The sequence below is a fragment of the Lampetra fluviatilis genome, chromosome 3 (genome assembly GCF_964198595.1).
Source record: "Lampetra fluviatilis chromosome 3, kcLamFluv1.1, whole genome shotgun sequence".
NCBI classification, from domain to species: domain Eukaryota; kingdom Metazoa; phylum Chordata; class Hyperoartia; order Petromyzontiformes; family Petromyzontidae; genus Lampetra; species Lampetra fluviatilis.
The window spans coordinates 32497741-32522212 of record NC_136277.1 but is presented as its reverse complement, the minus strand read 5'-3'; the positions used below and the strand labels follow the sequence as shown (position 1 = coordinate 32522212).

Here is a 24472-nt window from a genome sequence, read left to right as displayed (position 1 = left end):
GAATCCACAGATCGTTTCTGCAAAGACCAGGGACATTTCACGCGATTGTCCTTGCTACTATCCCACTATTGTCCTTGCTGATATGCTGCTGTGGGTCAATAGAATATCTTGTGGGGCCGAATGTGTCCCTTGGCTTAACAAATAAAGTGAAAACATCCCTCATTTGTCACACGCTTGCATTCAAGAAGTGTGTGCATCCCAGTGGATTTATCACTCGGAATAATCACCTTCGAACTCAGCACAATGGAAGAGCTAAGAGGATGTGGATGATGCTCAGCACGAGGCTTTTGAATTGTAATCCATTGTCGTGCGCAGATTAGCTTGGTTGTCTTGGACAACACAGAAAAAAAGCCAAATGGCTTTGGCTTCGGCTGTTTTGCCACGCAGCACGAGAAATTGGGGGGGGGTGGGGGGGGTATTAATGCCTTGGGCTTTGAGTGACACACGCGTCCCAGAGGGCCCGCCCAAAACATGGGGATAGATTGTCTTCCCGCGTCCTTCTAAGCGGAACGTTTGTAATCTCTGCAGACACACGTGACCAGGCAACCCAGGCAGACCGGCCCGCAATCGCCGACGGGGGCGTTTACATATTTGTTTTGGTGTTCTTGTTTTTGCGACTGCTTCTGCAATGGTGTGTAAGCAAGGTTTTTTGCGGGCTGTAATTTGATAGGAGTGTGGTGGCATCGGATTAAGTCATTTGTAGTCAGAACGTTCACTGCTAGATGAAGCCTTCGCCAAGCCATCTCCATCTCAACCGATCCAGCTCTTGTACATGAGCCGATCTCACCATGGTCTGCCCTAGTAGGTACACGTGGTTTGATGTGTCTTCCGGTTGTGACCCTCAAACTGATATCTTTCAGTTGCAAACGGAATACGTGGCACGTGACTTCGGTTTACTACGTTATCTTGAGCCAACCTTTTCAGTGATCGTTACTAAGTTCATCAGTCGCTGCTGTGCTCCATGTTGTAATGACCAGCATCAGAAAAGATCCCTTCAAGTGACCTCTGGTTGACACAGTAAGGGGCAGCACTCTCCCACCTGCTTGGCCACTGAGAGTAATCTATCGACTCACTATGTCTGAGAACCTGCTTTAATCATAGGCGACCATCTGAATTCCAACCCAGGATCTTTAGCGGTGCCAACTCAGCGCTCTGACCTCTGGTCCACAGGGGTTACATCACCTCTAAATCTTGACCACGGCAGTCTGCATCCGTCTTTCTTTGAAACACGATGTGTGGCGCTGTCCAAACGTAACGTTGGGCTAGCCTGGCACTATTAATAAATGTCACGTCTCCATGAGCTGCATAACAATTCCAGACACCCATCCATCAAATTTACCATGGAAGTGGAGAAAGATGGCAAGCTACCATTCTTGGATGTTTTGTTTGAGAGGAGGCCCGATGGCTCTTTGGGTCATTCTGTTTACAGGAAGGCCACCCACACAGATTCTTTCTTGAAGCCTGATTCCCACCACCACCCGGCTCAAAGGAATTTTCTCATCAAAACACTATATCATAGGGCTCATTGCATCTCTGACCAACACCACCTGGCCAGTGAATTTAAACATGTACATCGGGCCCTCAAGATGAACGGATACTCTGACCGCACTATCCGCCAAGCTGTTTCTCCCACCATGCAGAAATGAACCACCTGAAACTCCGATCAAAACCATCACGTTGCCATACATAGCAGGCGTTACCAAAAAGATTTACAAAATTCTTAACAAACACAAGATCCAGGTCCGATTCAATACAGTACACAAAATCCGTGATCTGAGCCCATCCGTAAAAGACGCCATTCCTGAATTACAGTACCCCGGTGTTTACAGATTAAGTTGTACCTGTGGTGACTGCTATATCGGGGAAACGAAACGACACATTGCTGACCGCATTCGCGAGCACAAGTCGGATTTGAAACATGGCAAGACGAATTCGTCGGCCGTGGCTGACCACTGTTATAATACTGCTGGCTCGCATGATGTTGTGTTCTCAGATACCAAGGTACTTTGCAAACCTCCTGGATACTACCAAAGATTTGTCCATGAGGCCATCCAGATATACAAACACAGACAACTTCAACCGAGATGATGGATTCAGATTGAGCAATCATTGGAAAGATGTAATTAACCAAGTTAAACTTTAGCTACCGTGCAGTTTACAGATAGACAGCCAGTTTAGATTTATCTTCTTAAACATATCCATATTACCAGTCTGTTACCCCCAGCTCCACGCACCACCATCAACATCACCACACGTTGCTTATCATGTTTAGCTTTTTTTTTACTTTAGTTACCTGCTTTGAATTTTACCCACCCAGCAGCATAACAAAAGGCGGCTTAACCCTAGCTTGCTTATCTACTTCTGCCATCTACATTACGAAGGCTCAGTTCCAGCAGCAGTACTGACCATCTCACAACTCCTCCTCTCCCGAGACCCATCCTGGCTCCTCCCCCCTTAACCAGTATATAAGGTTGTGCCTCTTGGGACTTCTCTTCACTTGATACAGCAATTTTGCTGTGACGGTTTCATCTGAAGACGGAAGCTTGTGTTGCCTCCGAAACGTCGTGATTTAATTTATTTGTTTTCTTTTTTAACATACTTGACTTTACCGAATAAACCAAAGAGTATGAATCCTTGTAGTCACGAAAGTTTCAAATCTAGAACCTGCCGACAAGTTCGTTATCCTACCCTTGAGGCCTCAGAGATGACCTGGTTAGGGTGCATGGTTCACCTTTTGCAGATAGAAATAGAGGCAATGTAGGGAGATGAATGGAAAGGAAGTTTGTCACGTATGTGTGTTTTTTTAATAACTGTCTTTCACAAAGCCTATTTGCTTTTTTGTTTGAAAAAAGTACTGCAAACAATGCTTTTATTTTCTTATTTCATCCCTGTATTAGTAAGTGACATCTGTGATTGCCGGCTGTTTTGCGTACAACTCAAATGTCGCCGCTCTTCTTGATCTTTGTCAGTCCACCACTGAACGGCGACCTCTCGCACGCTGTGTTGGTCGCGGGACGTTAATTTGATCACGCTTCTCGGTCACGCGTGTCAGTTTGACACTGTGGCCACACTTCGCACCTCCCAGTAGCACGGCTCACTACGTACGGCGCAAAAGAAGTTCAAGATGCATATATGTCCGCACATACGACATGCACGTTACGGCCGCTGGAAGCCATCGACAAAGCGAAAACGATTTGGCGGTGAGCGCGCGCCATTGCTCGGGGGTTTAACCATGGCACGCTCGCGGCCGGTCGTTGCAGGTGCCTGGACGAGATGCAGCAGAACGGGCTGGAGCTGGACCAGCTGTTTGCGCACTGCAACTTTGTGGAGGACGAGCGCGAGGTGGTGCTGGCCGCCGTGCGCCGCGTCCGGCCCGACTACGCGCCGACGGCGATGCTGCCCAGACCACTCGATCAATTCCCACTCTCCGCCCGCTTCTACGATCTGGTACGACTGCGGGCGGTCCCCGACTGACACCCCCACCCCACCACCACCACGTACCCCCCCTCCCTTAGCAATGAGGTGCTATTGGTGGCGAACGTTTGAATGTTTGAGAAGCCCCACTCGCACTCCTTTGCACTCCGAGGGATCCGTCGTCCTGACGTTTGCGGTTATTTTGGTGCCCGCATTCACCGTGGGATAGTGCGGCTACTTCCGCTTGCAAGCCGCTTGCGTGTGCTGTACCGTATCTTGGCCGCAGCACTTATTGGCAATTTATGGTTTTGGCGGAATTGTTGGAATGTAATTGTTGCTGAAATGTCAACCACGTAACCAGTTTTTGTGATTGCAGAAAGTCTTTGAGCTTAAACCACATGTGCTGTAACAGAAAGCTAAAACTAAACTAGACTGTTTTTTTATTTTACCAGGCTAATGCCCATTGAGCTATATCGCTCTTTTTCAGAAATGACCTGGCCCCAAACGATAGCTCAACAAAGTGCCTTATCATGTGGAAATTTATAGCAGCCAAATACTCTAAACGCACGTTTCTAAATGTGGAGGGAAAACCGGAGGAGCCGGAGAAAAATCCTCAGGGAAAGAGACATGCGAACTCCAAATATACAGGTATCAGGGTCGGGATCGAACCCACGACCTCCTGCATATTGGGCGAGGTATTTAACATCTCGCCACCGCAACTCTGGGGGAACTCATTTGGTTTTGTTGTGTTCTCCCTTGCAGGATAATTCGGGGAATTACCCCAGGCTGAAGCAGACGACCGAAGAACTGAAGCAGGGCTTTCGGAGGCAGATGGATCTGGAGAAAGCTCACATTGTCACCATTCAATCGGTGGAAGCCCTGAAACCGGTAACGCCAGAGATGGAGAAAAAGGTACTTTTGCTGGTGTGTGCTTCTGTGCATGTCACACAGCCTAGAACTGATAGGCGCCATTGATGTGGTGGACTAAATTTCAAGCATTTGGTCAAAATCATGTTCATATTTGGCATCCTTGGTATGCGCGTGTGAAATCATGAAACCACCCGCGAAATGGTTTTGAAAACGAATAAACCCTTTTCTCGAGGTTTTTGATTTCTCTCCCTTTTTTATGAAGGACTTGTTTTATGTTATGCATACAATATGCCTCCCAGCGAGAAGAAAATGACAATTATGTTAATTTGGAGTAACGTGTTTCTTAATGGCTTAATCAGTTCCCTTTTTTGCACAAGCCTATGACAACTTAACAATTTTTTGAGGTTATTTTGATTGAGAAGAGGGAGCCAGTGTTAAGCCTCGACGATTTTATTTCATTGGCATGATGCAAGAAAACAGCGAATTGCTTTCAAAAGTTGCGTAAAAAGTTTTTTTTTTAGGAGCTGTTTTTGATGTATGCACGTTGTGAACTTCTTTCGCACCGTACGTAACCAGCCGTGCTAATCGGAGGTGCTAATGGCCACAAACGGGCCTCGTGACATTCAAAGATGTCCTCATTGTCTTTCGACAACTTATTAGGGCTTCATAGCATTTCTCAGGAGTGTGCGATGTCAGAAACGCCTTCCCTTGGAGCACCTCGCTGTTTCCCGTTGGCATCCCGCACATTACGTTCTCCCCCGGGCCACCTGGAGTCATTTAGGAAATTTTCGCATGCGTGATAAATCTTTCAAATGAAAGTGTAAGATTAATATTACATCGTGTTTGGGAGAACGTCTTCTGAAGATCGACACCAGTGGCTAGTTTGGACATCAGAGGCTTTGGGGATACAGTGCAATGTAAAGAGCTGTCGAGCAGACTCTCTTCAGCGCTCTCTCCCTCAGGATGCCAGTGATGGAGCTTATTTTTTTGTTACCGTCTGTGTTTTCTCGCTGACCTCCAGTGACCTCTGCAATTGCTTTGCACTCAGGCTGTTCGACACCGTTGCTGGTTCCACTGCCCCATGGGTGCCCGGCAGCCATGGGGTAAAAAGCCATAATAGAATTCCCGGAGGTGCAATTATATTTGGAAACTGTTACTTCCTGCCGACGCACTTGAGCATTTTGCCGTTGTTTTCGCTTCTCCGGCAACTTGAGTGATGTGGCCTACATTGAATCAGCCCGAGCGGAAATTTAGTTTGTAGCTCTCATTTTAGGTTTTTTTTTTTTTTCCCGATGCCCTCGGGAACCTGATTCTGACCACGGGATTTATCTGCATTTAAAAAAAAATTAAGTTGTGCTTGTGCGGGCCTGATGGCGAGCCATTTAAAGAGTGATAGGCTTGTGCCTCCCTTGTATTCCAAAAGTCGTGCACCCAGACAAGGGCATCACTCCCTCGGAGGAGTGTATCTTTAGTTACCAGCGCGCACACTCTTATTTCCCTAAAGAGGCTCTACTGAGTGAATGTCACTGCACGCAACAAAAAGTCTATTTCTGGGCCCTGTTCTTGGCAACATCCTATTCACCTTCCCCAAATAGACATGCACCTATTCGTGCTGACAAAGGTGTTGAAGGATACCGAAAGTTCATCGCCAGCTCATGCAAGGGGCCCTTCCTCCTCGTGTGGTGGGTGTGAATTTGAATTTTTGGTGGCGTATCCTACGTGCTTTGTCCCGGTGAGCGTGCGTCACCTCCCATATCAATGTTGCCAATGACACAATAAGATTAATTTAGCTTTCTGCACTTGCGTACATTATTCAACATTTTTTTCACAATAGAATTTAACTTGTAATCCCAAGCACTGCTGCCATTTATTTTCAGCCACAGTTAAAGTATTTGTTGTGATGCGCATGCTTCACTGATGCTTTTTTGCCATCCACCAATGGGCCAGCACCATTCGGTAAATTGAACTCAATGAAAACTTGATTTGGTTCTTTGGGTAAAGTCACGTAGAAAGAGAACATAATAAAGTAAATAATATAATGTATTATATTTCTAAGTTTACTAGGTTTGTTTTCTCTTCCATTTGTACCTGATGATGATTGCTTGTGTTGCGATCGAAACGTCGTGTTGCAATCGGAACGTCAATGAGTTCAAGTGTCTCTGCTGGAGCGGGAAATGGGACAGCACCCATCTCTGTGGCTGGCCCTTCGCCAATTAAGGAAATTCCACATTCCCTTGCCAGGGGTCAGTTTTTCTATAGAATGATCCCTGTTGGTTTTGCTCACAAACGGTGGCACTCAGAAATACGTGAACTAATATCACCCAGGTGTGCTCCAAATTCCATGGCTCCCCCATTCAGCCCTCGTCGAATTCAGGATCCTCCTTGGGGTCGCTCCCACTGACCCTTTATCTCTCAACTCCGCTTGTTCCACTCTCTTGCTTTCCGCTCCGGTAACCAAGCTCTCCTCCTCCCTGTCCAAACCTCGGGTCAACCACCTCCACAGCTGTCCGGGCATCCAAAATCTCATCCCGCCGGCTCAAGCTTTTTTCTCCTCTCCTCTAACGAGAACCGACTTTCTCTTCCGTCCGAAGTGTCTCCATTTGCACTTTGCCATTCCATCGTCTCCTTTCCCTCCTTGCTGCTCTGCACCTTCCGAAAGCCTCATTACCTGAACAAATAAGTAAATGATTAAATGCTACAATTTCTCTCTTGAGATACAGTTGCATACCCACAATGTTACGCGCACACTTTGTATTGTAATCATCATCAGCCACGAGCAATCCACTGCTGGATGAAGGCTTCCTCAACCCATTGCAATTGCTCATGGTCCCGCATTGAGACAATTCGCCGAGCACCTCCCAGACGAGTCGAATTCATCGCTCCGCTTCTGGGACGGGTGTCTTCCCGGACGAGTTCCCTCCCTTGGCTGCTACTCAGTTGTTAGTCTCGACCACCCGGCCATCGTTCCCTTCTGGTGACGCAGTCTGCCCCAGAGCCCACTTGCTTTTCTTAACGAACAAGAACACAATGCGCTGTCACTATTCGGTAAAAATGTCAAGCTTGTCACTCGGCGCACGGTTTGCGTTCACTGATCCGATTCTGATTTTTGTGCACGACGTTTACTCTCAAACCGACAACACTCTTAGCACATGCCATAGCCACCTTGCTGCCATCATTCCCTTCTGCGCGCACGTGTGTTGCGTGTAGCGGTCGTGTAGCTGTTACAAGGCTGCGCTACGAACCTGGCGACGCGAGTTCGATTCCCTCTCACGGCCAGCACCGGTGACGATTATCTGAACCAGTCGTGAGGCTCCCCTAGGAGAACTCAGCCTCAAATGAGTACCTGGTGCGGTGTGTAAACATCACCACTGGGAAGACAAAGGCGGCCGGGCGTGGTGTTGGCCAACCACCCCCTCGTGTGCCGTGCCGGCCTTCATAGGTTCTCGCTAACAGCACTTGCCCCAACAGTTTGTCTTTGTTGCATGTAGCGGCAGGCCCTGACAGAGCTGCACAAGGAGTGGCGGGCAACCTTGCTGCAGGCCTTCGCGGAGGGCAAGAAGAAGCTAATGTCCAGAAGGTTCGGCTGCAGCTTCAAGCTGGACTTGTACCCTTACACGTGTCTGCTCACGGACGAGGAGTACGTGAACGCCATGCTGGAGGTGAGACGGCGTCGCTGTGAGCAGCAACACTCTCTGCACGGTCCCGTGATGCGACCGTCCATCTTGCTGCTGGCCCACCAGAAAGGTTTATGGAACCTGTTCTGCGGTGGACGCACTCTTGGGCGCGTTTTCTCTCCATGTCGTTAGTCTCGACCACCGGCCATCATCGTACTGTGTCGTTCCCCAAGCCCACTTAACTTCTTTCAACAGGCAGTGGGATGTCATGAACTCGCAAATTGTCAAGAAAAAGACACAAATATGCAGACAAGTTTTCCCAATTCGGTATAGTAAATTGTAAAAATAATTTATTCATTAAGCATTTGTTTAACAATTTGTTTAGTTTGCAAGTTATTTATCACGTGCAAAACATGGGATGCAACATTGGTAGCATTTAGGAACTGCAAGTGAATGATGGGTTCTTAATGTAAATATTTTACTAGATTATGGCACATTTTCATATTTCTTTAATGACATTATCTACAAATTGCCTCATTGGTGGGGACATTGACCAGCAGGCTGTCTGGCCTCTGCGAAAAAAATGTATCGCAATCATTGTTAGAAAATGTATTGGGTGAGGGATATTGTGAAACACATTTAAGTTATTGCATCCATTTTATGTGTTTGAATCGATGCCAAAGCTTGCTCTTCTCCATGAGCCCAGAGCGGTTATCTCACTTGCCGGTACCACCTGAGGTGGCACCACTTTAACGCTTCCCATTTCTCAATGTGGCCAATGATATGATAACCATTTGAAATGAGAAGATCAATAATTTGCTCATTAAATTGGTACAACTAAGATTTTTGCTGCCTTTAGGAGTGTCAATTTGTGCTTAGGCCCATGGACCACTTAGCTGGGGTACTGATGAGGACGATATGTATGTGTTGTTTTAACTCCATGCCGTTTAATTCCCATGATTCAACGCATGTAACGACGGCGATGGCGCCGGCCGACTGGTCACTGATGTGCCCTCGTGTTCGTGTGCAGAGTTTATCCAGCCTGCCGCCCAATGGCGATTCAGTGATGTCGCTCTCCAGAAATCTGGGCAGAAAGGTTTTCAACATGTACTGCATCCGCAAGAAGATGCGAAACCACGTTGCGCAGCGGATCTCCAAGGTGTACGACGCCTACTGTGAACTGCTGGCCAGTGACGGCAAGGTAGGGGGGGGGGCGATTATTCCTGAATGAGAATAAATGTATTTCTACTTGTAGGAATCCGATCTGCTTACAAGCTCTTTTTCACAGATGTCCAGTTGGCATGAGTCAGAACGTTACAACAACAAGCATTAGGAAAACACGATATGATTGCAAAGTATAGGAAAGATCAACGAATCACTTACAAAATATTCATGTTACTTTTTATCTTGCCAGGTAAAGGCCACTGAACTATTTAGCTTATTTTTCAGAAGTCACCTGGCCACAAATGATAGCTCAACGTCTGGAAATTTATAGCAGCACAATTCTCTAAATAACCTAAACGCATGTTGGTACCTCTCCACGTCTCATTCCGCGGAGCTGCAACGGAGAAGAGCTCACTGGAGATTGTGGCGGAACCATTAACAAAAAAACATCACAATTGTTTACAGTTCTTTTGCCAGCCTACTGCCGCATGAAGGACCCTCCACACGTGTCAAGTCGTGAGGGTTTTTTTGACCTTACTTCACGCTGGTCAGCGTGGTCGGTGACAGCGGGGAGCATAAATGTTTGAGTAGAGCAGAGCACTCCAACCGATTTTGTTGCACTGCCCCCTGCTGATGGGGCAACCAGCAGCAGCCTCTTCCATGCACGGTGATCGCCCATTCCAGCACTTTTCAGGCCAAACCCCAATTGGCTTCCGAGATCGGACCAGAATCGGGGCACGTTCCGGCTGCTTTGCATCATCGGCGTTGTCGTTTTTTATCCGTGCCCAATATTTGTTTTGTGACGTTTCCCGTCCGTGGCAGGTGAGCGGCTACCTGCCACGCCAGTTCTGGGAGCGCGTCGAGGCGGAGGTGGCCGACGGGTACCGCCTGTCGGGAGAGACCGTGGAGTGGACGGTCCCGGTGACCGTGACGCTGGGCTCGTACCTGCTCGACATCATGGTGCGCGAGCTCAAGGTGTACGCCGGCACCGGCTCCACCGACTTGGCCAGGGGCACCAAACCCATCCCGGCGCTCTACCACGTGTACGCCTTCCGCAGCGTGCGCCAGGTACGGCCACTGCTGATGATGATGATGATTGGCACCGCACGGTGTCGTTAGCAACTGCGGAAATGCACGAGCAGTGCTTGACCGCAGTTTGCGATGCTCACTCGGGTTTTCCAGAGCGGTGATGCCAATTGAGCGATGATATTGGCTCGTGTGGGGGAGCTGGATGGATTGTTACCGATCGCGGGGTTGTTACGGATGGCACATGGATTCAGGAGGCCTTCATGCAGCAGTGGATTGATTTAGGCTGAGGATGATCATCATGATGATGGCAATGCAGATGGAGCAGTGCAATGATGTGCATGTGCGGTGCGTGTGTATGTTTGCTACGATCGAAAAACATTGCCAGAGTATTATCATTCCGTAGAATGTATTGACTTTGTCTCTTTGGAAGTTAGTGTCACCGGGGAGTGTCATTGACAGATTGTCGCCTGCTATTTGGCTAGAGCGGCGGGTATCAAACTTTCGGAGGATGCATTGTACGATACGCCTATGGAGAATCAGTGACCTAATACTTTGTCGCGATACTAAAATGTATATATTTGTAAAGCCACTGAGGGGGTGGTGGGGGGAGGTCCCTTTGTATTGGCTTCAACCAATAGGCATTCGACGGGAGGCTTTAACGCATTGTGTTTTTTCATCTGCCGATTTACAACGGTTCAGCTGAAAAGAAAGATGATTAGTGGCTGTTAGAAGTGGGTGAGTGCCCCCTCGAAGGGGTTAAATAACTGAGAAATCACCACACACTGGCTCGACAGAATGCGTCCCTAATGCACACCCCAGCTGCCCTCACGCACACACATGCAATCACTGGGCCCCCAGCGCTTCCCATGAAAAATCAAAGCAATTTTTCTATGAAATTGCCTGCTGGAATGATGAGCGTGATTCAGAGCGATAATGATCGCCACTTGCAAAGACCCACCTGCTATTCCTTGGCCCGGTAATAGAAGCCGCCCGCTTTGTACAATTTCCATCGTTCCAGCGTCGCGCAGTCACGGCAGATATCTTCTGAAGGTCTCCTGCCCCTGTTTGTGGGATTTGTTGTGCAAATATCCACGCAGGGGTGTTGGTGTTGACAAGATTTGCAGAGATAAACAAACAAATTGTCCTTGCAGTTAGGAGTGAAATAAATGAATGAGTAAAGTAAATCTTCCAAAAAAATACTTTATTGTATAACTGATGTGCAGTGACATTTACTTCAGCGCCTATTACACCTAGCTCGCTATCAGGCCGAATGTTATTTTTTGTCGTATTTGATTTACACACATCACCCACTTGCTCCTTGCATGGACTGTTCACATCTTGAAAAGTGATATTGTTTTGTCAACTTTATTTAATTTGTTATTTTGTATGGCCTGCCTACATTCAGCCGTACACCATTTTTAGCAAAGGCGTTCCATTGCTCATTCCAATGTTTTCAGTTGAATGTAAAATATTTGGAATTACAAGGCGACACTGGCATTTGTTCCGGGATGTTCACTGTAAAAATAGGTGGACGTGGTTAAATGCAAGGCAGCCCTACAAATGTGCACAGTTTAGCTTGAAAACTTGTTTAATTACAAGTTAGGAGTTAAGCGTTTCTGTTGGGTTTAAAAAAAATGTTAATTCGCAGTAAATGAAATGAAACCTGCACTGGTAGTGCCATGCACTCAATATTCATGGGAGATGCAATTTCCATTCACATTGCTTATTATTTAGCATTCATGTTTTCTGTTGTGGATGTGATTTCAAATCAAGTAATCACATAAAAACCCCATAAACAAAACAGGACTCTCCAGCCGATGGCTTTTGAAAAATCTCTGCATGGCTGTCAAGTGACACGACACAATAAATCAGGGGGCTCCGAGGTATTGCACCGTGGTGGGTGGTGCAAAAAAGGCACGGCTCCCCACTGATGAGGTTGGCCCGGAGGAACTCACCTTTAGCACAATGATGGAAACCTCCTCTCCAGCCTCTTGAAATTGCTCGTTGCCAGCGCTTTGGATGGTGAAGTGTACGCTGATCATCGTGTAATTGCGTCTATTATCGAGTGCTTCTGCTCGCGTGTTTACGCTCGGCCCCTCCTCTCTCTCTTCCTTGCTCTGCGTCTCTCCCTGTCCCGACCAACGACCCCGCTCGCTACGCCGGTCGCCTAAAGATCGGCTTCGTTAAGCCGCACCCCCTGGTGACTCAGCTGCAGTCGAGGGCGGTCGAGACGGAGCTTAATTTCGACGTGCAGGCCTTGCCGACCTCCTGCCCGCCCCTGCCGTGGACCTCGCCCCGATTCGGCGGCTACGTCCTGATACCCACTACCCTCATGCGCAGCGTGGACATGGCCACGCAGCACCAGAACCTGCTGGATCTGTGCCAGGTGAGACCCTGCACCCCTTTTTCCGCCGCATAACCGAGCCGTGCTGGGGCCCGCGGCGAGGGGGCCCGTCACAGCTCAGGAGGCACCAAGTTGTTTTGTTCACCACGAAAGTAGAGTTGTGCCACAGCCCGTCACATGTGACGAACCAGTCGTTGATGCATATGGATGACACGATGACGACGAAGTTGGGTTTCCGTATCAACTTGACGTAATGTGCAATGAACCAGCCGAGAGACGCAAGTCGTTGACACAACTGATGCTGTGTTTGAGTTGTGTTGCCGAATGACATCACATGCAACGAACGTGCCATTAGGCCCCGCCCCTGGCCCTGCTGGGCCCTGAGCCAGATTCACCTGCTTTGTGAGGAAAGCGTTCCATGGATTGGTTCTGGCTCGTCTCGGCAAATAGCCGGTGGGAAACCACCCATACTGTGAGGGCCTTGTGCTGGCTCGGCTTGGACGTGCCACTGGAAACACGGTGGCAGAGACCTACAGCACGCACAGGTGTGAGCGCGGGTAGCGTTTCAGCAGTTTTGTCCTCTGCGCGTAATAAGCCCAGAGTGATCATTTGCTCAGAGTGTTTCGAGTTGAGTCAGGAATTTTTTGTCTGTGGTTGTTCACCCAAACAAAGCTTTTTGGAAATTAAATGATGCTGAGCTCGAAAAAAAGAGGAGAGTTCTTAAAGTCTGGCTTCCATTTATGCAGTGCGTGTTACCTAATGACGCTTTTTAACAGTCTCATCAATATTAAAATTTTCGCTTCTGTGTCCGTACACTTGGGCAGTTTTGCATTTCTTTAAAATGGCTTGGCGAAATATGGTAGCTTCACCTTCGACTCAATGCCATGGCTTAAAGCGCCTTAACCGCAACTTTGCCTCTATCTCGCACATATTTTACATCGCTCCGTATTAAACTCAGCGGTGGCCTGCTGGGTATTTTCTTCTGTTCGCTGCCAGATGTCTTCACAGGTGACGTCGAGGGGCATGCTGGGTTTCTGCTTGCTCATTTCAAATGTAGGGTGGAGCGGTGGTGCAGCGATTAACGTACTGCACTATGAACATGGCAGTTTGAGTTTGAATCCCAGCCGGAGCTAACTAATACCAGCGGCGAGTGATGTTCGAACCGGTCCTGGACATCCCACCTTCACCTACCTGCATATACCAGCGTGGTGAAGTATGGTCAAACAACTGCTATGGCCGACACAGCATGAGGAGGCTGTTATCCTGCAGTGGGTTGACTTGTGTTCAGAACAGCGCAGGCTGGGCACGATTAAGCCACAAAAAGCTGATCTGTCAAATTGAGGACCAGGAAAAGGTGGAAAAACATCAAGGCTATGTCTGCCAAAACGGTACACCAATGACCTCATTGTTACGTATCCCAATTAGCCACATGGCCTGCTGCTGCTGGTGGATTATTTCAGCAGAATTGGTTCAACACAAGCACCCTCTGGACTGGTGTTGACACTCGGTGTACTTCTTTGTTTTTGTGGAGGGACAGACACGTGACGAAAAGGCATTCATCTGATTATTTATTCTATCGCTTTTATTTAACATTCTCCACAACGAGTATTCATTTGCTAGGCAGGCCATGGGAGATATATTTGACGAAGGGCAGTACACAAGCACACACATTTTAGATGTTTCTCTCACGGTGGGGGGGGGGGGGGGGGCTCTTTTTGTTGCATGGCTGGGCCTTGACCCCCAACCTTTGACCCACCTGAACCTGACCGGCGCAGGTTCAGGAGGCGCGGCGCTTGCATGCCGCCATGGACGTGCTGAACCAACTGGGGGCGTGCTCCTGGATCATAAACGAGCCACTGCTTGACATCGTCATCGCCATCTTCAACGACCGCGGCTGCGACAAGCTCGACATCCCACCGCCTCTCTCCGAGGCTCCCAAAGTGCCCAGGTAGCCGGTGGGGTGGGGGGGGTCGGAGGTGGAAAGATCTTCGTTTTGTATTTGTTTTTGGAATTAAGCGAGCCTCCTTTAATTCGGATTGCCTAATCGCTTTTCAGGAGCGCAGAGCATTTCACTCCGCCTGATTACAAATTTTTTGTTATTTGTTTCTTTCGGTTAAGTCACGTCTAAAGATAAAATAATAAATTAAATTAAATAAAAATTAAGATTGCATTTTTTTGTTGTTGTTTGGCAACAGAGGGTAGTGCAGTAAAATCCTTTGTTTTACTCTACTTATATGTTCCCACATCTATGCTGCCCACCACCAATCCCCGTTCACCAGCGTGCATGGTGAATTATGATCAAATACCCCCACAGCTCGCATGCAATGGGAGAGCCCTCATCCAGCAGCGTATTGACAAAATATGGCTGTAAATGTTCAAATTATAAGTTGCACAGTTTCAAGTTGTCACAAGTTGTCACAGCTTGAAACTATTCCAACGGGCGCAGACTCGCACACAGGGCTTGACGGTTACTGTTGGATATTCCTATCTGCGTGGCAAACCGATAGAGGAATTTTAATAATTTAACCCTTACGATTATCGACAACACAGAAACCCACCCCCTCACCCGAAATGAACAAGCCAACCCAAGCATCAAACCCACGCTCCGTCCCACCACCCGGCGCAGGTACGACCCAACGGGTGAGAACGGCATCGCCGACCGGCTGGCTTTCCGGCGCGCGTTGACGCACGCGCGCAAGACGACAAGCGAGATGCACAGCCTCCGCATGAGCGCGCTCTACAAGCTGTCCATCGCCAACGCGATGCGCGGCCGTGTCTTCTGGTTCCCGCACAACATGGACTTCCGCGGGCGCACCTACCCATGCCCGCCGCACTTCAACCACCTGGGCAGCGACATGTCACGTGCCCTTCTGCTGTTCGCCGAGGGGCGGCCGCTGGGCGAACGCGGCCTCGATTGGATCAAGGTCGGTTGGTCGGTCGGTCGGTCGCGCCGTTTCATTTTCTTTTTGTTGAATCTCGCGCGTGCCCGGGTGCAAGGACCGAAGACCCGAAATTCCAAGCGGTCGGCAACAAACAGCTCGATTTGAAGGCGTGCTGGATAAGATTTAATTGGTTTCAATGAGTTGGGGCGAGGTTATTCTACGAGCTTGGAGAAACGCGACGATGGGAGGGAATTCCGTGGCGGAGCAGTGCGAGGCAATAAGCAGAAGGGAAAGATTTTTGTCCGAAAATTGCGGTGGTTGAACACAATAAGGGTGAGGGGAAACAGTCTAGCAGGTCGAATCCTCAACGTGGGTGAGTTCACGGGGCACCGGTGCCGTGATCGTGCTTGAATCTTGCCGGTCGTGTACCGCGTATTGTTCGGCACGATGTCTGTGGTTTTTCCGCTCCACGTGCTGGGAGCTTCCGTTCCTAAACAAGTGCGACACCATGCTGAACGACGCGCGCGAGGCACAATCCGAAATCACATCGGGAGAGCTCATCAGCAAAACCACAATGCATGTACGTCTGTTAAACTTCCTTCGCACCGAATGTAGCCATCTGTGATAATCGGAGATGCGGGGTAAGGACAACAAACTAAACACAAAAAGCAAGAAATCCTGCACAGTCGAGCAAATTCTATGAGCACGGTTGGCTATGTACGATGCGAAAGAAGTTCAACATACGTAACACGTATAACAATCCATTTATCCGTAGATCCACCTGGTGAACTTGACGGGTACCAAAAAGAAGTCCTCCCTGCTGGAACGCCGCATGTTCGCTGACGAGAAGATGGACGACATCCTGGACTCGGCTGACCGACCCCTCACGGTGAGTCTCTCAGACTAGATGCGAGCGGCCACCTCAAGGTCTGGACGAGTTGGAACCGCCGTCGACCCGCGCAGTTTGCGTCTTGAGTGCTCGCAGCTTGAACAGACTTCACCGCCATTGTCACATGCTTTCCCCCCGCCCCCCCACCCCGAAAATTTGCCTTGCAACTGAGAAATATATGTAGAGAGATCATATTTTGGGCCGTTGGCCTTCTTTTGCAGGGAGGTGAAAGGCTGAGGATTGATAATCGTAGTTGAAGAAGCCATTTTTCATGGTCAATCGGATGGAAATACAAAAAAAAGAATGCATTTGACATTTCATATTTTCACAATTCATTATTTATCTTCAAATCAGTTGCCCATTTTTCCAGTTTATTTTATTTTATTACAAGTCTCTGTGTGTGACGTTTTCTTTGCATTTGGGCCGAAGCACCGGCCCACGGTGGCCTCCTCTTGCGAATGACCTCACAGGGTCTTTAATGTGCACTTTACATCTGATGGTGCGCTTTGATAGCCGTCGTTTTGTGACGCGCTTTCCGTGTTTGTTCTCGCGTGTCTTTTTTTATCCCCCTGCTTTAATCGCGAGGTCTTTCAACTATTGATCACCTGTTCAGAGCGGCCAATGGCAAGGCCCCCTTTGCATTGTCACCGGATGACATTGCTGCGCTCGTTCTGTGGCTGGCTGGCTGCTGCCGTCTGATGCGGGTGTCTTCCTTCCATCGGGGCTGTTTAAAATGTATGAGCGTGTGCATGAGCTCTACAGTGCGTGCGAGTGGTGCACAGCTGAAAAAAGCCTGCTGCAGGCGGCGAACACAAAGCACACGGACGCACACATGCACAGACACTCGCACGGACGGCAGTTGTTGAATTTATTTCTGAACGGAGCATTGTTTTGTCCATACCGTGAGCGCATCTCATCGTTGCCATGTTAAACGTTTGACTTTGTTTTAAGCAAACATTTCCATGACATCATTATTAATGTGATGGTTTTTTTTGTCTCTTTCCATGTAACATACCGCTAGCATTACCATATTAACATCAACAGATCGGATGACATACAATGCTAATGACCGTGTGATTGCTTTAGATTTGCCATGACTGCTACAGAGGTGTGAATTGCATGCAACCTCAACGCAGATAATTGCTTTTCGTCGAGGCTTCCGGAATGAAGCAAAGTATGAAAACTCTTAATACACTGCGCCACCCAAAACCAATGAGTCACCCACGTGTCGCTTTCACCCGGAGTGTCCTTGCAAAAAAGACTCGTTTGGAATTTTTTTTTATTTGCGCCGGCTTTTCCGTCCGCAGAGCCACGTTGCCCCGCTTAATCGTCGGGAGCCCTTTGACGTCGCGGCCCTCGTGGTGTGCGGGTTCCTCGGTGCGTCTCCGCGGTGGCGTTTACAGAGGGGGGGGGCATCATTTCGGCTTGCCTCCTTTTTTTTTTAAGAAACCCACTTAAAGGAAAAAAAAAATTTTCCACGTTTTCATTAAGGCAGCTGGGACGTCGCTGCTGCCTTAATTAGAGCGGTTAGTTTCCTCTTAGTGGGCAGTGGCTCGACGTTTATTATAGCCGTCGACTAAATTGCAGCAACAGGTTATCAACTAGAGAAACGTGAGTGATCTCATTATAATTGATTGCCTGACTTGGCTTGCCCCTGACCTTTGTACTGATGTGTTATTTTATATATATTTTTTTTACGATTTAAGAAAAAAAATCAATTGCGCTAACAATATCGTCTCCAAACAATCAAAATAACCTGTCAAATGCAAGAAAGAAAAAAGAAAAGATGTAAGCCAAGGGAAGATGGAAAGGTTTTCGGGTATTCCAGGATGTTTTCCAGCTTTGTGTGGCCCAAATATTTCAATATTTGCCACTTTGCTAAATTGTAATTCTTCAGTCATTGTCGTATGCAGTCACCACCATCGTCTTTTATCCTTTTCACTCTCCGCCGTCCTTGAAGCTTTTACCGAGTTTGCATTACTGTGTAAGCTCGGACTCACGTCACTTGCTAAAATAAAGCCAGGGCGACTTTGGCCGCGAACTGCTGCTGTTTAATAATACAGCAAACATTTTCGTAAATGACTCCTTGCACAACTTTAACCCAAGCAGTCGCTTCAACCAAAAAACACAAACAAACCCACAAGGGTTCGTTGCAAAAGTTGCTTTTTTGCGACCTTTTGCAAGCGCGTAAATGCAAAAACGCAATGCTGATGTACACACATTCGAGAGGCTGATCCAAATTGGAATCTAATAGGACGCTTGCTGAGATGAGCCCTGAATACTCACACGTAGTGATTATTATAAATCGTGTTCCGGCTTAACTGTGGCTTATGCAAATAGCTTTTCCTGTGCCGTTTACGTCAGCTAAAAGGCATTGTTAGTGAGGGGATGCTGTACCTGCCGCTGCCACAGTCGACACACTTGCACATTTAGATCAACAGATGGAGCTTTTGTCGTGTCCGTTGCCGCTAAGCATGGGCTCAACATCACACTAATGCGTCATCTGCGCAATATATATGTAATGGCAGCAGTTGAATTCGTATGTTTTTCGGCGTGAAAATATTTACATCGACCGAAGAGCACCTTTATCCTTTTTTTCTGAAAAAAATTATAATCCCAGCATTTAAATACTTGTTTGTTCCAACGCTAAGCAGTCGTAATCGTATTACAGCTCTTTTCAATGTTAATTGGTCTTTCCACATGCGATAAACTGCGCCGGGAAAATATCCTTTGCCTCACGATTTAATGTAAAAACATCACGCTTTGGAACGGTGGCCAAACAAATTGATTGTGCGACACCTGGAGGGCCGGAAGGCACCCTTGATACATTTTTTAAATGGGAATGCTAACACTACACCATAGACACCAAGCCACGTAACCCCTTCCCCCTCCGAGTTGAACATATCACGGAGGCAATGCAATAAACGAGGGATATCAACCTCTGTGCAAGTGTAAATCATTCATTCGCGATAATGCAGCACCTGTGAAACGGGGAGGTAGACTTCTCTCTCCCTTGATGCACAGTAAGTCCCGGCCATGATGAATGTATGCTTGTGATTTCCAGTGGTCTTAGATAATTCAGAATGCCGCACGCTTGCCTGCAGAGCTGCGAATTGGCCTGTCGAAGGAAGTACAGCAAGTAGGTTATGGACCCTGCGTATTTTTGTTTTGTTTTCGCGCTATCACATTGTACGCGTGGGTTTCTGAAAGGTGCCCATGGAAAAATGTGCACGAGCAAATGCACCATTCGAAGCCAAACCTTTTTGAAAAGGTGTTAGCCTCATTTGCGGCCTTGCTCGGTAAATACAGTGTTAACATTATTGCTATTTTGTTACTGCTAGTGTCAAAATACGCGTGAAAAGGGGAGTCCGACAAGGCAACACGCTTTCTTTAAAATTATTCACAGAGAGATTATAGCTGTTTCCGAAAATTGGTTTCGGAGGAGCAATTAGGGTCCTATTCAAAGTAAGCGTGATGTTTGTAGTTGTTGACGAGAAGCTGTTTTGTAAACACTGCCTCGGTCACTGCATCACGCGCTTTCAAATGCCCTTCTGAGGACAACTGGAATGCTCTTCCTTCAAATATTAGGAAGCCAGTGGAGCTTTGCACTTTTAAATCGTCTAGATTGAAAAACTCTTTAGAACTGCTTTTTGTGTTTATTTTTTGTCCTTTCCTGCACCCGCTGATTTCCATGGTTGGCTACGTGCAGTGCAAAAGAAGTTCAACATACATAGATACAAACAAGAAACTACCGGAAGCGCATTTTTTGAAATCTCCCAAGGGCGAACACGGCATTGCTCAGATGAATAGTCTGGAAGAGGAGTGGCAATCCTGCTGTGACGTTAACGCTTTCGTGGCGCTACTTAACGGGATATGCTCGGCTGAATTGTCGCCGCTTCAGTGATCATGCGCAGGGTTATGTAAAAAGCAAAAAAAAAGTTGGTTCTTTGCCAAGAGAAAAGTAAAAAAAATATGCCAAGGTATTGTCCCGACTGCTCTATTTTTAGCGGAGGAAAATTGTGCACAGTGCCTGTCGCAGTGTCTGTTGTTTTGGTGCCTTTGTATGAAGTCCAAGCTCGTTCCAATGTGAGTCATTGGTACAGATGTTGAAAAGAATGAAACGACGAAGGTCGTCTGTGCTGGTGTAACATCCTGCCACCACGACCACCAACAATCTCCGCTGTGTGAATTCAAATCAAACGGTTGGACGATGCAAATGCGGTGTCATGCAGAATCGTAGCTGAGGTTTGTTACGCGTCCAAAAGGACATCCACTGAAGAGACGGGGTGGGGGGGAGCGATGAAATGAGCTCGTGCGCAGGCGCTGGGTAGACTGTTACATCGCAGGATTGTGGGGGGCGACGATGGCTTGGGGAGGCCAATCTAGCAGTGGATCGACCGTGGCTGATGATGCCACAACCGTTGCCTGTCTGCCACCAGCTTGGTATGGCTGATTAAAGCGATTCTCTTTTAGCAATTAATCAACTCTGTCATTTACTTGAAAACACTTGATTCAATAATTCTAAATTTTGCGCTTTTAAATACATCGAGGTACCAGTCCCTTGGGGCAATTACACAACGCGCCTTCCGATGGAGAGTGCACATTCACCACCGAGCGACATCGTTCCCACGGCTGGCCGTTTATTTGCCGCTGTTATAACCCAAGTCGCAAATTTTTAAAATGACGTGCGACAAAATTGCAACTATCCCACCAGCCACCCACTCAGCCACCCACCAACCCCCGCCCTCATTCTTACGTAACTATACCCATTTGGGCCCTGCCTTTGAAAAAAGGGAGTAATCTCAGGGGCTGTCACCTGGTTAAATAAAGGACGTTCAATTGAATTTCTACTCACTTTCTTTTTGTCACTGGCAGGCGCTTGGGGTGAGAAAGCCTTTTTGTGGTTGCCGCCAAAACAGTTGAAGTTAGAGGGGGTTTCTTTTCACCGGGAAGCTGCCATCGATGGTGAGATGGGCCTGCCGTCAGTTGAACTTTTAGACGTATCGTGACAGGCCGGTTTACAGACTTAAACACGTCCGCCATCGGTCGGTCCGAAAGACGGTGCCTAATTGGGCGACGTGGGCCGCTCACCCCTGCTGCCGGATGTTGTTAAATTGGAGCGTCTTGGGTTAGACCCGAAGGGAGATCTCGACGTTTCTCGTTGCCTCGTTGTGAGCCATGGTGTCCCACGTCCTGTGTTGCATTTACAGCGATCCTCGTACAGTCTCCGCCTTATTTTACGGTTGCGCTCGCACACGAGCATAAACGTGCCTCATGAATTGCGGTTTTGGGAAAATGCTAATTTTATTTGTGTGGTGCCAGGTTTTGTGCTTTCTTTCTCTTTCACGTAAATGTTTAGTCTATTTACTTAACGTTTATTCGATCCGCTACCGTCGGCAAAACCCGCACTTACCAGCGTGGTGAAGTATGGTCAAATAATTTCCACAACCCGCACGGCTTGGGGGGAGGACGTAAAGTAAATTGACAAAAGGGGGGCACTGTAGAAGTGCAATAGTTCTGGTGTTCATATAAGTAGAAACATTTTTACATGAAAGAAATAGAGACCTTTTGACCTAATAGCTCATGCCTAATGATGGAAAAAATTCACCTCTCAATTGTTGTAAAACTATTATCCACCACAAGAAGGCTCTTTTCATGAAATGTTTTGGTCAAATAGCATTGCACGAAACTAAGGTAAAAATGGGCTTTTGTGTACTGTATGAAGGCTTCGTACGTGAGTAGGCCTTCATCAACATTGGATTGACAAAGACCGATAATGTTGATGATGGCTTCAGGCTGCATTAATGAGACAGCTTCAGATCTACTGTGACTTCCTCATTAAAGGATGATGCAACCAAAGAGCAAGCAGCTCTCCCCGAGTAGACGGCACTGTGGCTGTCCCGCCCGAGTTTGAAGCTTCCCTAATGAGAAAACGGACTCTGAGTGATGTCACTGCATCAATGTAATAAAATGTACAGCGTGTCATTGGTGGTATTGTAGAGAGTACCATACAGAAGTGTACGACGTGAATTACGAGTTTTTTTTTAAAGCAAAGCTTAAAATTTAGGTTAGACAAAATGGAACACGCAGCCCCGGCTTTTCTCTCCAACAGGGGTGCGCGATGCCTATGGTATGAGATAAAGCCAATGAGTCCATTTTATACGGCCCGTTGCCACATGAGACTGGCACATTATATTTATCCATCGCTGCAAGAATCTTAGCTGCATGTTTACTTCGGAACTGCGACCTAATATAATTATCAACGCGTCGGAGGAAAGCAGATGCAGGCATCGTGTTAGCGTGTTAAGATGAGACCAAGTTCTTTTTCACATTATTATATTTGGGTGATGCTGATCTATGTACTAATGTGTGCTCGCCCACCAAATGGTATTTGAAAGTCATATTTGGCCCTCGGTAAAGGAAAAAAGGCTCCATATCTCTGGCATGAGTTGCATGAAACAACTCGAGTAGAAAATTGCCTGCGGGCCAGCATCATTGAAGGGAGATTATTTCCACCTAAGGTGTTTATGCAGCCTACAAGGTTGAAGCTGATGTTTAGGACTTGTGTCTTTCAGCTCATTCGGTTTTCACCGTGTGTTGTTTACCGTGCGTTGTTGTTTGCTGTCGCGGTTTCCGCTGAGCCATGGTCAGACTGACACCTGATAATTCTCCACATGCAGCCTGGCTCTTAGTTTCTAAAAATAGTTCCACTAATAGATATTGATGGTGAATTACAATTCGTTTATGAGTTATTCCATTACGTGACCCGAGCTACAAATAACCAAATGGATGCTTCCTCATTTAACTGCAAAGTGCTCTCAAATCCCAACTTTTGGGTGCCTTCCACCGTTGCGCTGGGACAAAGAAAAGATTAATAGAAGGGCACAGCATTCTGCCCTTTTAAAGCTCGACGCTTGCTCCCTTTGGCCATACTTTACTGCCTTTTGTCATCTGCACGTTGTGTTGAAAATAGGAAAAAAATTCCCAGCGTTTTTGCAGCATCCGTGCCATTCCTGTTTCATTCTTGTTCAATTATCTACCAGAAGTGTGGAGTTTCTCCCCTCCTGACCTCGCTGATACCACCATTGTCCCAGTTTATTGCTTTCAATTCTGTCTCCAGAAAGTTCTGTCTTGAATAATGACAGGGAGGTCATCGGTGAGATTTGGGGCGGTGAAATCAACTCCTGTGCAGGTGCCAAGTGGATAATCACGTCGCAGGCTCGTGATAGATGTCGACGGCTCGGGGAGGCCTTCAACCAAAAGTTGATTGGTCGTGGCTGATGATGTCGACGGTGATTGTTTAATCTTGGTAACAGTGCATACATAGGCATCAGTATTTACAAAATAACAAGCAAAAATTTCAGAGAAGAGCACGCCAGCGTGCAGCACAGAATATAAACAAAGGTTCTTGCAGTCAATGGTGGACGAGGAGCGATGGTCTTGCGGTGCGCTTTGGTGTTGACAGTGCGGTGAAGGGAGTTGGCAGCGGTGGTGGTGGGGGGCGCGAGGGGCAGCGGCAGACTATGCCGTGCCCCTGCCTGCGGATGGGCAGAGAGTGCCGGTAATTGTCAAGCTACTGGCAGAAGAGTGGGGGGACAGGAGCAAACGTGAGATTAACGGCTGGCAGGGTACTGGAAGGAGAGTCGTGTGTAGCAATCGCATCTGACTCTAATTAAAGCACTCGGTGCTAGCACCTACCAGTCAAAGCGCTTTACAATAACTGTTTAGCATTCCTTGTTCGGAATGTCTGAGTCGATGAATCTTGGTGTTTTTTTTTATTATTGATAAAATAAATAAAAACTAGATTCTCTGTTTTGGAGGTTGGATCCATGTGGTTTTTTTTTTGTCCCACTGATTTGTGGGAACTTTTCTTGCAGTGGGTTGAGGTCAGGGTTTTTTTTTTACCAACTGGTTTTCACTGCAGTGCAGGGTCGTGATTTGTTCGTGTTGAGAAAAGTGGCAAATGAGGATATGAAGCGCAGAGCCCCAAAAGTTGGAACCGCTTCGTTTTCACTTTTGTTTTATAATTGTGAGGTTGTGATATTCTGCAGTAAAAAAAAAAGTGCCATATAATTAATGTTTTACTTTCCTGGCATAACCCAATTTTTTTTTTTTAACACTCACAGGTCACAGTTTGGCTTCAGAACCTGGATGTAAACCGACTCCCACTTCGTAGGCCATATTGAGCTCAAATTTAAAGGGCTCTTAACACTTGTACAAGGTGCTCTTCGTGAGTTTTTTTCTTGTGTGACAGTAATGTTGATGA

The 24472-nt window shown here is 47.4% G+C and overlaps 1 protein-coding gene across 1 annotated transcript in view; it reads left to right on the top strand.

The window, feature by feature from the left end:
• Window positions 1-24472, top strand: part of POLRMT (RNA polymerase mitochondrial) — a 62697-nt gene that overhangs the window by 5066 nt on the left and 33159 nt on the right. Inside the window, exons 2-10 of the mRNA XM_078854895.1 lie at window positions 3261-3447; window positions 4177-4326; window positions 7773-7943; window positions 8929-9099; window positions 9885-10130; window positions 12265-12477; window positions 14211-14383; window positions 15062-15359; window positions 16093-16206. Of these exons, the coding sequence (XP_078711021.1) occupies window positions 3261-3447; window positions 4177-4326; window positions 7773-7943; window positions 8929-9099; window positions 9885-10130; window positions 12265-12477; window positions 14211-14383; window positions 15062-15359; window positions 16093-16206 (1723 nt within the window). The remainder of the gene's footprint in view (window positions 1-3260; window positions 3448-4176; window positions 4327-7772; window positions 7944-8928; window positions 9100-9884; window positions 10131-12264; window positions 12478-14210; window positions 14384-15061; window positions 15360-16092; window positions 16207-24472) is intronic.